We start from the raw sequence: 15,517 nt of genomic DNA on the forward strand, positions 1-15,517 counted from the left end.
GTGTTTAATTAGCTTTGACTGCTTAAAGTCTTTACACTTTTTATCAAAAGTTACATCCCCTTAAAGCACATTAGTCATTCTCAGCTGAAGAGCAATTGTAGAAGATGGTGTTGCCGCCCCTTTATCAAAAGCAGTAGTGTTACATCATGTGGTGATCAGGAAATCTGACCACCGAGCTGTTAACTTTCTTATGTCATTAAGTCAATGTAATTCTACAATGACTTATTTTAACAAAGCATTTCATTTTCTAATTTCAAACTTTAAATAAATTTGACTGAATTAAGATGAAACATGCTGAGCACTGAACAACTGATAAAATCTAGAGTAAGTGGGTGTCCGAAATTAATGCATATAAAAAGAACTAGTCTTTGGCACAGTTGCAGCTTTCTAAAAACATAAACACTGTTCATTGTCTAATTTAAGTGGCTGTATCTCCCACATTGCAGTGATTTGATCAGTTGGTAATTCATTTTCTGTGAGGGTAATTTGTATCTGATCTGACTTTGCCTGTAGTCATGCAGGAAATGAACTGTGCTAAACTACCCTTTAGTTTAAGCTTCATGCTTTAGTACATACCAGTGATGTACAAGAAAGCATATAATTTAACATTTTAACAAAGAAAATTTAGTGCAGAACAAGTTGCATTGTGATGGCAAGATAAGTGAAAAGCATTCAGATACAGTCAAAAATTTCATGCCCCAGTCGACCATTGAACAAAAGTTATTGTTGGTCCCTGAACATATTTTGTTACTATAACAACATTCGGCAGAGAAGAAGAAAACACACAGTGAAGAGATTCCCTGCCATTTTCATTCACAGACTCGCAGTTTGCATTTTCTGTTATTTTATGCAAAACAATTGCTGCTGCTTCTGGTTCTGCAGCAAAAATACTAACCACTAGATGCATCACCAGGCACCTATACTCCAAAAGTAGTCCAGTGTATTTAAAATCAGAACTGGTTCAACCGGTCAGAACGGTTGATGAAAGTTATTTAGAAAATGCATCTTTGAATGGCCTTTACCTTTGCAGCCAACCAGGCAAATAGACACATGTAAATGTGTTTGCTCATTCTCATATACACACATGAAGGCGCACAGACAGATTAGACACAAATGTGCACATGCACACTCGCTGACACCCGCAGTTAGAAAGTCGGGTATGTGGAATACCAAACAGTCTAAATGGCACAAACACAGACAGAAGCCAAGTAGCCCAGACAGCCTGTCTAATGGTTTAGATGAAATCAGATGAGAGAGTATATATGTATCAGTTAGTCTTTCTGTGTCTGCATTGATCACACAGCAGGCGGCTCAATACCGGTCTAAAACTTTCTCTTTCTGCCTGTCTGCTTCCTTCTACCTTGCTTTGTCTTTTTCTCTCTGTTCAACCTCCCCATCAGTCACGATCAATTGACAGTAATCAAGACAATAGAAATAGTTTTGTTTGTCGTAGCACATGAAAGTGTTTTTTGGTTCAGCACCATCACAATAAACAACACTATCCATTTGAAAATAATAAAAGGCTGCTGGATAATTTACATATATTACATTACATAAACTGGACAAGCATTTTGGTGTGACACATAATGCATTCAATGCAAATGAACAGCTAATTCAAGATAGCATCAGAAAAACTCCTTTAAATAATAATAATAATCTGAAGGTGGCTGAACAATGTGTCTATTCAATACAGTATTAATAACTACGTCCTTCTTTTGCAGTTCGGCCGACGAGCAGTTTCGCTGGAATGTTCAAGGTAAAGTTCACCATTAACACACACGTGTAAAGAAATTTTTGCTTGACCTGTTTTCAATTCTTTTTTAGATAGATAGAAGAAAGATTTTTTAGAAGACATTAAGGTTTTGTTTTACTACCAACCTAAACTGATTGTACACACTACGCCGCACGTGTAAACTGTGCAAGATTCCGCATTCAGAAGAAGTCTCAGCCATATTTGCAACATATCTTGAGCTGTCGGCCGAGATTTATAGCCCTGACACCAACAACGCCTGTTCCGCCTGCTATCTGATTGACATACTAGGAAAATTATGTGTCAAGAAACATTTGGAATTTATACCTGCAGTCCAGTAATTTATGGGCAGAAGCACCCACCCACATGCCTGATGGACTCAATGATGATTGCCGGCACACATGGAGACATACTTGCACAGAAGCCTGGCCACACACTCAAACAGATTGCAGTGTTTCAGAGTGGTACCAGTACACGGATATGGTTGATGTTGGTGGGGAGTGTTAAAATGCGTGTTTAAGGGTCACATATACACATTCAGACTGTTTTCTTCTCACTCATCTCTTGTTTATGTACTCACAAGTTCTACAATGCACTGTACATACACACATTGAATCGATGCACCTTACGGACAGCATCACTTCCAGACAACTATCCCCCTGTGGAGACTTATCATATTTCTTTCCAGCATATAATCAAAATGTCCCACAGCTCATAACTAAGTCATAATGTGTAGGGTTTTACAGACTGTGAGAGTAGAAGATTGAGGTTATAGCCCAGATAAATCTCATTCATCTATCTGCCTCCATTCGTTGTTTTCTTTTCTCTCTATATATACACTGACCATCCATAACATTATGGAAGTAAAACCAGTGAACCAGTGACAGGGTCATGAAAAGCCAAGGGCCATAAATGCATGTGTGGAGTGAAGGCTTGCCTATGTCATCCAATCCAGTAGAAGACCTACTGTAGCTCAAAGTGCTGAAAACGCTATTTGCTGATGGCAGTGGCCACTTTCTGCAGGATAATGCACCTTGCCACACTAAAGAAAGGGTTCACGAATAGTTTAAAGAACACAGCAACAAGTTTAAGGTGTTGACTTGGCTCCTAATTGCAAAAACTGCCTCAATATTAGGGGGGTAGTCATAATGCTATGGTTGATTGGTATATATATACACTATATTGCCAAAAATATTCGCTCACCTGCCTTTAGACCCATATGAACTTTAGTGACATCCCATTCTTAATCCATAGGGTTTAATACGACGTCGGCCCACCCTTTGCAGCTATAACAGCTTCAACTCTTCTGGGAAGGCTTTCCACCAGGTTTAGGAGTGTGTTTATGAAATACGTAATACACCGTCCTCGCAGTCTTCGCTCTAATTCATCCCAAAGGTGTTCTATCGGGTTGAGTTCAGGACTCTGTGCAGGCCAGTCAAGTTCTTCCACACCAAGCTCAGTCGTCCATGTCTTTATGGACCTTGCTTTGTGCAGCTGAATTCATTTATTCGGATGGGTGAGCGAATACTTTTGGCAATATAGTGTACATTCCATCTTATTCTCACTGTCTCCTATTGTCTTTTGCTCCCTACAGCAGACGGACAAAAGGATATTGAAGATGAGTTGACCACAGGCTTGGAGCTGGTAGATTCCTGCATTCGCTCCCTCCAGGAATCAGGAATACTTGACCGTGGAGAACGTAAGTGTATTAGATCAGCGTGATTTTCTGCGTATGTGTGTTTGAGTATGGGGAGGGAAAGAAGAATACAGACTTACTGAAATTAAGTGAAAATTAAGTGAAATTAGGTGAAAAGTGTCTCTTTAAGTTGTAATTAGTTCAATCCATTCAGAGCATAGCAGAGCAGCTTCCCAAACTAAATACAATTCCAGAAAGGCACAAACCAAATTTGAGTTTCAAATGTTCACATTCACATCCATTCATTCTTTATAGGAAATAATTTTTTCAGCCAGGCTACATCAAATGATCTGCTTAACTCTAGCAGCCACTCTAGAAGGAAGTGTAAACAAACCTGTTAGTGCCACTAAAGAAATATTAAGCCAGTGTTTAATTGTCATCTGTAAGCGTCTGTGGGGGAAAGAATATCCAGCCAATCCCGTTAAAATTACACCTGTGATCCCTTTAAGCACACTGTGATTATGGTGTAATGAGAAATAGTGCTTTTATCAGTCTCTCAGGATGTTAGATATCTGGCTAAGTGCAGCAGTTCCCTGTGTTTATATTGAGTTCCCACTCAGATTTCATTTGTACTCATAGTAAGTAAGTTGAGTCAAGGGAGGATATGTTTGCAGATTAAACATTAAGTATGTACTCTAGTTAGAAACAGTAAAACACACACAAAAGTTAGGGGGATGCATACTGTAGTTTAGCACAGTTCATTAAGAGGTGTAACTGAGTCCAGGACATTAAGATCTAATTCCTAACATGACAAATGCAGCAGCTTTTGTGTGTGTGTGTGTACAGACAGGACAGAAGGGTAACACTCAAACACACCATGTCACTCCAAGAATAAGTCCAGTCGTCCACTTTCAAGCACCTTTTTCTATTCTGTGGGTTTTGAATTCTGATAAATGAATTTAAACAATGATTGAAAGGGCTGTTTCACTACATGTGCTTGGCATTTTCTTTGCAGGTCATTGGTTTTGGAACACTGCATTCCCATTTCACTTATTGTCTGCTGACCTTTTTGATGGTTCATATTGCTATAATGGATGGCATTTTAAGAACTTGCCATATACGTGAATATACCACATACCCTAAATGTTACCACGTCTTATTTCTGGTACACTCACACCTGCACATACAAGGCGTATACCTGCAGTATTGTGCTGTGTATGAAAACAGCATAAATCCTGGACAGAACAAAATGTGACTAAATTGGAGTATCAACCCTAAATTGCTGGTTTGCTTAAAGAAGACACAGTTGGCATGTTGAAGGACACACTGAACAGCAGACAGACGTGTCATACAATCTAATTCTTATCTTGTTTGCAGGACGAGTCCCCGTCACTCCTGTTTTATCTGAGTCAAAATAGACGCCACTGTCATTGTGGGTGCTCAGCTGTTTTTCCCATTTTGCAAATGGGCTTCTACCAAAAAGCACCACAATGTGTGGATGCAGATAAACCCTGCATAGCTTTCAGTGTGTGTGTGTGTGTGTTTCCCCAAAATGGAACACTGTAAATAGCTAAGTGGTAAATACATGGAAATAGTGACATGCTGCTGTCTTCAGTGAACAGCTGCGGAAAACAAAGAGGCTTTTTGCTTTCAGCTGATACAGTAGTTGGATAGGCGTCACAAGTACTACACAAACTTTTTATACAAACAAAACGGCACCATAGCCAACTAGTAAAACAAAAACTTTTGCAAATTATGTGCTGAATCAGATCAAGGGAGTGGTGAGGTTCTAGAGATTTAAATGAGACCCAGAGGTGTATACATATGTTTTCTTTAATGGGTTTTGAAATATTCATTAATGCAAACAAATTAGCTTGCATGCTACCTAAACACTAACATTAATACATTTTATATTACTGTAGACTGGGTGTGTTAGGAAAACAAATCAAAGTTAACAATCTGGAAAATAGCTTTGTCCTTAATTTAGATGACAGTCTTGTTGGTTTAAAGAAAGCAGGAGAGCAGAGCGAATGTGTATGTGCATGTGTTTTCCTTATTGTGCACCAAGTTCATATTTCTGGGGCAGTTACTACTCATGTTACACAGTCAGCTTTTAGATTTCTTAAATTTCAGATTTTCAGATTTCCAGTTTTATTGTGTTTTTGGACAGACTTATAGTGAAGGTTATTTCTGGGGTCATCCATGGCTTACACCACATGTTCTTCCATGTCTCTTTGCTCTCAGTCTGTGATCCTTGTGGGTGAACATTTGTTGGACACACTACTTTGTGGCGTTGCCATGTGGTCACACTTTTTTGCCATCAGAATGCTTTGAGGTCACGTATAGTAAAACGCAGTCCTAATCAGACATGCTTTGGAATGTGTGATGTGTATTGGGATCTTGCTAATAAAAGGTCCACAGGGATTTGCATTTCTTGCGAGAGGAAGCGGTTGTCTTGGCGACTAGGGGGAGGAGGTTTAGCTTAGTGCTGGAAGCTTGTGTGCAGCACATGGCCTTTATATGCTGCCTGTTTGGTCCTTCAGCGTGTAAGCATCTGACAGAGTGAGTAAAAATACAATGTTTTAAATAATTTGACTGAGCCGCTGAAAAATCCATACTTTTTTGTGTAAGACTCTTTGAAACTCAATAGAAAGATGAAAGTACCTGAAGTCCCACAAACAATAGCGTTTTTCATTTCACCCCCTCACACATATGCAAACAGTACACACACGGAGCACTTAGATATACACACTTACTCTCACAAGTGTATGTGCATTCAATTCAAAAAACAATTTCTCAGTCCATCATAAATTACTTTCCTCTAATCCAGCGGTCCAGCATTAACGCACTTTACATCACATCACGTATAAACACCTAAACAAACAGGCCATATACAGGCTTGGTGACACAAAACAAACAGCAAAGTTGAGTGACGATGAGTTTGGGAGCTCCCACTCTGTCTGCGTAACACAAATTGCTGTAATTAATATAAAGCAAGAGTAGATCCAAAATGAGAAAAGACAAGTCTTTTGTGAAAGCAAGAAGACAAGGAGCTGATCTTGAGCATGTAGCATCACAAGGAGAAAGAGATTCGAGCGGAGAAATGGAGGGAAGACGAGAAAGAAGAGGTATGGCACAAAGGGGGATTTTGTATTTTTGGGCGGGAAAAAATAAAAAACCATAAATTCTGGGAAAGACACTCATTGTGTACCTCAGGACATGACACATTTCAAATCAAGACTGTAATGTTGGGTTCTTTGCCATTTATAATTGCATACATGTTATATTTATATTTAGGGACGGAGAAAGGATAAAAGGAACAACTCAATGAAAAATTGATGCATAGATGAGTGATCAGGTCACATATCTAACTGCTTTGCAATAAAACCCAACCGCACATATAAAAACGCATACAGATAACTTATATAACCACTCACACACACGCGCGACTGACTTCTGAGTGCTTTGTAGCAGTTCCCTTTAGTTCAGCTCATCACTCCAGACATAGTGTGGAGCACAGCCCATCTTAAAAAACTGCCTTATGAAGTTCTTATTCCCAATCAATATAAGCTTTATGTGCACAGCATAGGAATCGGTGAGAGGAGATTATTATTTGATGTCACGGCAGCAGCTGTGTCAGGTGGTATCAGAGAAGCAGCTCCCAAACTGGGTTAGGGAGGGGGTGAGATTATTATATATGCAGCTGTGTGTAGCAGGGCCATTTTCTAGCTTTGTGGGGTCCCTAGTTTGCCAAACTATGAATATTAATTCTTTAGATGATCCACCAAGATGCCACAATCCATTACACTTCACGAGCAAAACAGGCTACAGTCATGATAACCTCTTATATTAAAATAAAAAATCTTAAGTTGAGCCACTCAAGCAAGTTAAACTGATTAAAAAAATGATAATGCAAGGAAAACAATCCTCTATACGTCAATAAATGAAACTGATATTCAGAGTTTTTAAAAATGTTTGCTCTAATAAGCAAGAACACAACTCAAGTTCACATCCCAGCAACACAAATTCTCACAACCTAAAACAATATACCTAAATTAATAACATCGGCCAAGTCCAAGATCAACAGAAAATAAATTAAGCTCTTACTTACAGTAAAAAGCACAATGAGCCAGCATCCACATCAATGTGCAAACAATAAAAACTAAAACATTTTTGGATCCGTTACTCTTTGTTTGGTAGATGCACAAGATAAACAGAATGAAAAAAATACAATAAACCAGCATCTATTTTAAAGTGCAACTATGAAAACAACCCAACACTAAAAATAATACATACAAAAACTACATCAAAAATACTAAAATAAAGTACTACATCAAAAATCTAACTCAGCTGTAGAAATGGAGGCAGGATTGTTCAAATTAGCAAGTACATATCATTATAAAGGTGGAAAAGAGGGAGACTGCAACTAACTCAGGTGTGTTGGCAATAATCCTCTGCCACAATAGTCCAAAAAACAGTAACAGTAAGCAAATATTTATTTAACCCTTAATTAATAACTTAGAAACTAATTACTTCAATAAAGCAAAAACTTGTTTATAAGCATACAAAAGCCGTGTTTATAAGCATACAAATCCTAGCTCACATCATTTTCTGAGGATACCTGAACTAGCTAGCCGGACATATAGCAAACACACTTGCTAAAAACTCGCCCCCCTACCTCCCTCCCACCCTCCCATCTACCCTGCATCACCCTGCATCACCCTGCATCACCCTGCATCACCCTGCCTTACGTTTCTCCTTTGACTGTTTTTCTTCCTCGGTTTTCTTCTTATGTTTTTCTGCCCTACTAGGATAACTTTTTTTTTTTGGTGCCATGACGCTGTTTTCCATCAATATCCTAACTAACAGGAATGATGGGTAGCTGTCACTCTTTCTCACTGTACCTGTCGGCGGAGGACGTCACTCCCTGCGCAACGATTTTGACTTAAATATGCCCCAAAAACACAAGCCACGGCTTCACATTGCATCTTTTTTAAATTTATATCCTACATTTATGTTAAAGCATATAATGGAAATAATAAACGCCTGAGAGAGAGCTGCAAATAAACACAGGTAATTTTAATTCTCCTTAAATGAGGCTGCATATGCCGCCTTGTGGCCCCCTGGTGGTTAGGGGGTCCTATGCATTTGCATAGTCCGCATATAGCAAGAAACGGCTAAGGTGTGTAGTATACAGTATGTTGTTCCACCCATTCTCATTGTTGACTAACAGGCACATTTGATTTGTTTAGTGGATGCTCGCAGGTGTGTTTAGAAGGGGAACGGTGTGTGCTCCAGCTGCTGGGGTGTATATCACTCCAGCATCCTGCCAGGCTCACCAAACGGCAACACACATGAAAAAATGTTCTATGATTCACTCGGAGTAGAACGTCTTTAAATTTTACACGAGGGGTCAAGTGAAGTTTTGTTCAAGCCGACAGTACAAGATAAAAAAGTTAACATGTTTGGGGAGGTAATGATTAAGAATGGTAGGTTCCATCTTTTACAACTTTCTTCTTTTTAGTTGTCCTCCTCCCATCCTCTCCATCTCCCTGCTCCTCCTCCGCCTCCCAACCTCTCTGTTCTTCTGTTTCTCTTTCCCTCTGCTAATAAATTATGTATGCCAACTCCAACTCACGGAGTGCTGCACTGCTGCACTATCTGCTCTAAATTGCTGCTCCCTCCCTCTTCCCCATTTCACTCTTCACCTCTCAATCTCTCTCCTTCACGCCTCCTCTCTTTCTCACTCTTAATCTCTCTCTTCTTACTCTCTCACTCTCTGTCTCTCTGCGCGCACACACACACACACACACACACACACACACACACACACACACACACACACACAAACTCAACACAACTCCCCCCAACCATACACCACTCCTTTCTCTATTGGTAGGACCGGCTCTTCTTTCCCAGAGTTCCTTGCAGCTCAACTCCACCCCAGAGGCTTCGCTCCAGTACTCTGCCAGCTACCATAGCAACCAGACCCTCGCCCATAGCGACAGCATCTCCGCAGCAACTCCTCAGCGCAGCGGACAGGTTGGAGGAGCTGTGCACAGCTACAACCAGGTAGGAAATACTGATGTACTCAGTTTATAACAAGCATTCCTGTGTTGTTGATGAAGATGAGGATTAAAACGACAGCTGGGAAAATATCCTAACACCAGAAATATTTGCAAACCTTAGTGTCTGTTCTTACAAAACTTTGTTTTTAGTTTGCAAATCAGGCTGCCTGCAGGAGAATTGTAATAACTGACCTCAGAGTTTGACTATAAAGGTAACTCGCCTGATATGAGTTTTCCACATGTTACAACTAAGTGTTTGGCGTCTTGAAGGCATGCAGACCTCTAAGGCTTAACAGAGTTTCAGGACTCACTGTAGATGCTTGTCTTTATATTTCATGCTTCTGTTCCTCTTTTCTATCACAGACTGAGCAAACACCGCTCTTCTCTCCCCAACCCCAAAATTTTCCTTGAATAGCGCCTCTGCGGCTACATGTAACTCTGGCCGTTGCTCTCACTGAGTGAGCAAAAGCATTTTGTCTCTTTTTTGGAGAAGGTGGGAGAAATACAGTAGTTCTTTAAAACTTTTTTGAAAGAAACAGGTAATGAGGTCCTCATAAACTAAAATGAGAACTGAATGCACACTGGGAAATTTCAGCCAGTGTCTTGTTTTTAAGGACTTGGCAAAGAAAACTAGAGACAAAGCCACATTTTAATCACATTAGTGTGCTGAATAGAGATACCCAACCAAATTGCTTTCCAGCCTACAGGAGCCAATTATTTCCAATTTACATGTCCTTAAAATATCAATGATAATGTAGTGTTTACACACATGCTTCCCCACACGTGTGTGTGTACTTCAGCAGACACCCACACATCTGCTAAATCACCGAGCAGCTGCAGCGCTTCATTAAAAGATACTGCCAGTGTCTGGGGCAAATGTTCCATTTGTAATGCATGTTTATGAATTGAAGGTAAAAAGAAATATTTTAGATCAATAATTATTAACCGGCTAATTATTTTATGGGGATTAAAGCTTTTTGAGGCTGCATTTTGTCTGTCTTTGCAACTACCTGCACATTTGTTTTAGCAAGGTTTCCATGTTTGTGTTAGTGTATATTGCTGCGTGTGCAAGTGTGTGCATGTGAAAGTCTATGTGGATATGTGTGTTTGTTTGCTTGCAATTGTGTCTTCTGAAAGACAAAAGGTGAAGAAAGTGTTACATGTCTTTGTAAACATGCATTTCCCCCTTACAGTCACAGCAAAGCTTGCTTGAGAGCTGGCTGGTGGCAGAGAAAGCTCGCATTTCCCCTCTTAATAAAGAAAATATACTGGAAATAAATGTAGAAAGCTAGGAACACAGATAGACAGGCCTGTAGGTGGATGGACAGATACGGCAAAAGGAGTTTTTATTTCTTCTGTCAATTACTTGTCCTCTGTTTCCCCTGTATTGGAGTGCTCATCTCTCCTTGCCTTCCCCACCCTCTGCCTCCTCTGTCCTTTCTGCTTACCATCTCTGTGTGTGTGCGTGCGTGTTTGTGTGTGTGTATTCTTCTCTCTGATGTTTTTGGCTTGTCAGTGTAATGGGGCCAGTGTTGTCAGCAGGGCTTGTTGCTCATGAATAGCTTTACACATGCCAGTGCTACTGGATAGGCAGGTGCAGCTTGCCCACATGTGCAGTACATGCATGTTGTTGTTGTTTTCTTTGTAGACTTGTGCACTTGGGGTGTTTTATATGCCCTTCTTCAACCATTTGTGCAGGTGCATTTATCTAAGGCTTGGACAAGACTGCTCCAAAGGAAAGTGAGAGAGAAAGTGGAAGGCCTACATGTTGCTGCTTTTCTGTCGGGTATTTATAACCCTGAGAGACTTGCTTTAATAATGCATGGATACATGGCACCTCAAACATCCCAGTGTTTTACTGGGGGAGAAAAGAAGCAACACTGTGAGACGACACAGAGTGGGATCAAGAGAGTGCTTTCTCACACACAGTGTGTCAGGCTTTCTGTCACCCATCGATCTGGCCATCGTTGTATCTATCTATTCATCTATTTGTTCACCCACTCACCTCTTTGTCAGTCTAAAGTTCATTGCTGTCTCCCTTTGCATCTTGATCACTGTAGCACATCTACAGAGTTGGAAACAATCAAGTAAGAGGCTATTAACAGCGTTCTTAAACTCACTTTTGTCCATATATCACTGGCCTTGGATGACTTGCATAGCTTCCAGACCTGCTGAACTAACACAGGGGACTTTTTGGTTTTTATGGTGCAAACTGCTCTGGATATTGGTTCACATAGTGATTGAAATCTCTCTGTAGCTGTTTTTTGACACAATTAGTAATACACTCATTAATAGACATTTTTCCCGAGTGATTTCAAACAAAACGATGAAGAGACAACGTCTAAATTAAGAAATGTTACCATTGCACTTACCTTAGGTTCCCCGTAACACCCCAGAAACTAAATTTATTGCAATAACCCATGGTTAGCTATGGTTCTAGCTACAATATAATACATGGAAAATATCCTATTTGTGCTGTAACCTTTTTTTAAATGCTCAATTAGAGCTGCATGAGATAGAATGTTTCCATCTATATTTGACATAAAGCTTGATAACACAAGATTTCTCATTTCTGGAGGAAAGATGAAAATCAGTTGTGCCAGTCAGTATCAAAATAGTTATTTATTTTTGGAGGTTGTCAAGAAAATGACACTGTGGTTTTTAGCAGAATACACCGAGCAACTGCGATTACTGTTGACAGTTACAAGGAAATTATATTAGGTGGAATCAATCTCATGGAAGTCACATCGGGTTTCTTCGGTGTCATTTTAACAAATTTATGCAGCAAGGTCATTTATGTTTGAAAGAGAAGAGGCAGAATTTTTCTTTATTCCTGCAGAAGGGCAGTTAAAAAGCAAAATAGCATAGGTGATTAAAAATTTTAGCTGGTCCTAATCTCTTACTTCATGCACACTGATTGTGACTGTATAATATTTATCATCATCATTATCATCATCATCATCATCATCATCATCATCATCATCATCATTCGGGGTTGTTAACTGAAAGTAAACTCCCCCATTATTTATAGTTGAGCCAGCTTAGGTTACAACTATGGATCAAGGATGGATCAGGAAAGATCTAGCACATACATAGTGCTGTACATGACACATACATGCCATGAAGAGCATATATGGAAGCCCCACAGCTTACTATAGTATATTCTACCTGTTCCTTGTATTACTGATTTCCCAGGCCTAATCAATCGCTTCCTGTTCCCACTTCTCTGCTTGTTTGCCACCATAAACTGAATGTCAGAATTTTTATAGAAAGTGACTGCTAATCCACTCATTCAGAGATATATCAGCTTCAATGACCCCTGTGCAAACAGAGCAGTGCTGGAACCAAAGGCTTGTTGTCTTCAGCAGACTCACTTTGTCTCAGGAATATATAAGCAGAGATTATTATTGAGAATATAATAGGAGATTGTATCCCTGTGTGTGTGTGTGTGTGTGTGTGTGTGTGTGTGTCGCTATATTTATGTAGGTAGAGTTTGCAGAGCAGGCATGTTGTTATTTTTTTTTTAACCAATGTCTTTCTACACAATTGTACAGCTGCAATTATTCACACCTGGGTGCAGAAAGAAACGCAGCCCTCTAACATAACAGATTGTTTGTGTGTAGCTATGTCACAAGCCTCTGATTACTGAATGATCAGATGTTTCTGTCATTTCACATTACCAAGTGTGTTTCTGCCACACATGTAATATCAGGTAAACTAGATACTCAACAGTATTTTAATATCCAACATTGCAAACATAAAATTTGCAATGTTGGAAAACTTCAACTTAAAATTTATATTTTACAAAAACTTGTATATTGCTCAAGGTTTAAGTATAACTACAGTACATGCAGTATTGACAGTGCTCCAAGGTGACTCAGTGGCTGTGTGCTTGCATAATGTGGCCTTGTACAACTGCAGCCACGTCAGACTAGCAATAATGCATTTAAACGACCTTTACAGCTTTAAACATCAACATAAGTCTATATGAGCCTCAGTGGAGCACTGGCATATGCTCCCCCCTACTGTCTCTGAGGCCAAGTAATATTAGGGAAGATTTGCATGTGATGTGTCGTGTAAAGAGTTCCCACTCTCACAAACTTTGCGTCACACACTGGCAGTCAACTTTGTGTCTGTAAGAAATTCCTTTTATACTATAATAGTCAAAGCTGTAGGTAGCAGAAGAGTGGGTGTGCTCGATTTGGCATGCTATTCCACTACCCTCCTTCAATTTTGGCTCAAAATGAAGACAAGACTACCCAGTTACATTTTTACAATCACAGATTATCAGGAATTGTATTATTATTCCTTTAATGAGAGATTGAGTCATGTGACAACAGATGATAGAGATTAAGACATGAGTTTTCTGTGGACTGTGTAATCCTTGAGTGGGTGGTGCAGCAAGGTTTTATGAGAAATGATTTCCGTCAGCTGAGTGCTGAGGACTTTACAGTCTGCTTCTGTGATTCTGTTTGAATCAGCCCTCTGTTTTCTGTGGGGGATTTATTAGTAGTTTCTCTGGGTTCATTCAAGACTACTCAAAGGCTTGACTAAACTCATTGTGCATAAAAAGTTTTTGATGGTCACTTGTCTTTTATGCATTTGTTTTCTTACTCTGTCTCTTCCTTTCTCCTCTTCCACTTTCTCCCTCCCCCACTAACCACTCCATGTATTCATCCCTTTGACCCTATCATGGCTCTTTTCCTCACTGGCTCCCCTCAGGTGACATCTAGTCGTGCAGCCCAGCAGCAACAATCACAAAGCGGTGCAGGGTCAGGTACAAACCTAACCTTCCTTCTGTTTTCTGTTTTTCTCTGTGTGTCATGGAGATACGTTTTCTTTATAATGAATTAATCTGACACAGCATGAAGTGATGTAGATACACAAAAATGACATTTGAAGACACTGACAGACACACATGAGAATTGGAATAAAAATGTTGCCAGTCTGCAGTTTTTGTTTCCTCATGGTAGTTTTACTCTTGCAAAATTTTCTGTAATCTACTTATATTGTGTCCCATTTCTTAAATTTCTGTGTTTTGACCAAGAAAAATTGCAAGAAAAACTGTTCAGGCTCTCTCTGTATCTGTACTTCAAACGATAGACCCCAGCTTTACTATATTCACACTCCTTCCTCTCTCCATTCACTTGCTTTCTAGGTATCTACTACTCCAGCTCCACTTTGCCCGCCCAGCGTGTCAGTTCACCGCTGACTGGGGGAGGAGGCGGAGCAGGCTCAGGGTCTGGTTCCCCTAGTAAGCTCCAACGCCTGGGATCAGCCTCTGACGCATCAGGGTACTCTACCACTCAGCGCCTGCCTTCCTCCTCCTCGTCCTCCTCCCCCAGCAAACAGTCTCCTGCTAATCGACTGGCCAAGTCCTACAGGTAGAGAGGCACAATGACTGTGAGAATAATATTGATTTGATGCACTGATAGTGATGTATAACGAGGTGTGATGGTGTCTCATTTCATATCTTTACAGACGAAATGTAAATACAAGAAATAAAACAGAATGGAAAGAAAAAATGGCCTTTTGTGACATGCCAATAGGAAACATTATCACAAAAATCAAAGCAATCATTTAGTATGTTTTTTTCTTTTCTGAATTATTATGGTACTTTGCCCACTTGTCTTGCAGCACCACAGTTGCTGTGACAACAGCTGGAGGGGGCAGGTCTCCTCTGAGGGTGGAATCTCCACCCAACTCCACAGGAGGGGGGGGAGGGGCCAGCTCATCATCGTCCCCTCTTCACCAGGTACAGAATGTGCAACGTGGACGCCTTTGCTAATTAAATGCATTTTGTGTTAATGGAGTTTTAAATGTGCAGTGTACATTCAAATAGCTTCAAAAATGTTTTGGTTATAAAACACTGCAATCAAGGACATCAGTGCAACTGTAACACCACTTTGACTTAGAAGAAGTGCTGTGTTTCCCAAAGTTAGAGTGAAATCCATTTACAAATTGATGAATAACTAAATTACTGTCGTCATATTATTGATTGATGCCATGCGGGAGGGTGCTAGAGGGAAGATCTCAATTTGTCAGACCTTTAATCATGACAAA

General features: G+C 40.0%; 1 protein-coding gene across 5 annotated transcripts in view; it reads left to right on the forward strand.

Moving 5' to 3' along the window:
- Positions 1 to 15,517, forward strand: part of ctnnd2a (catenin (cadherin-associated protein), delta 2a) — a 222,725-nt gene that overhangs the window by 99,693 nt on the left and 107,515 nt on the right. For 3 of the 5 annotated variants that reach the window (XM_067486635.1, XM_067486632.1, XM_067486634.1), the window contains exons 4-9: positions 1,722 to 1,756; positions 3,345 to 3,449; positions 9,286 to 9,458; positions 14,177 to 14,231; positions 14,613 to 14,838; positions 15,092 to 15,209. In XM_067486635.1, the coding sequence (XP_067342736.1) occupies positions 1,722 to 1,756; positions 3,345 to 3,449; positions 9,286 to 9,458; positions 14,177 to 14,231; positions 14,613 to 14,838; positions 15,092 to 15,209 (712 nt within the window). The remainder of the gene's footprint in view (positions 1 to 1,721; positions 1,757 to 3,344; positions 3,450 to 9,285; positions 9,459 to 14,176; positions 14,232 to 14,612; positions 14,839 to 15,091; positions 15,210 to 15,517) is intronic. The other 2 variants (XM_067486633.1, XM_067486636.1) reach the window with 1 other exon arrangement.

Source organism: Channa argus, chromosome 19, assembly GCF_033026475.1.
Source record: "Channa argus isolate prfri chromosome 19, Channa argus male v1.0, whole genome shotgun sequence".
Classification (NCBI taxonomy): Eukaryota; Metazoa; Chordata; class Actinopteri; order Anabantiformes; family Channidae; genus Channa; species Channa argus.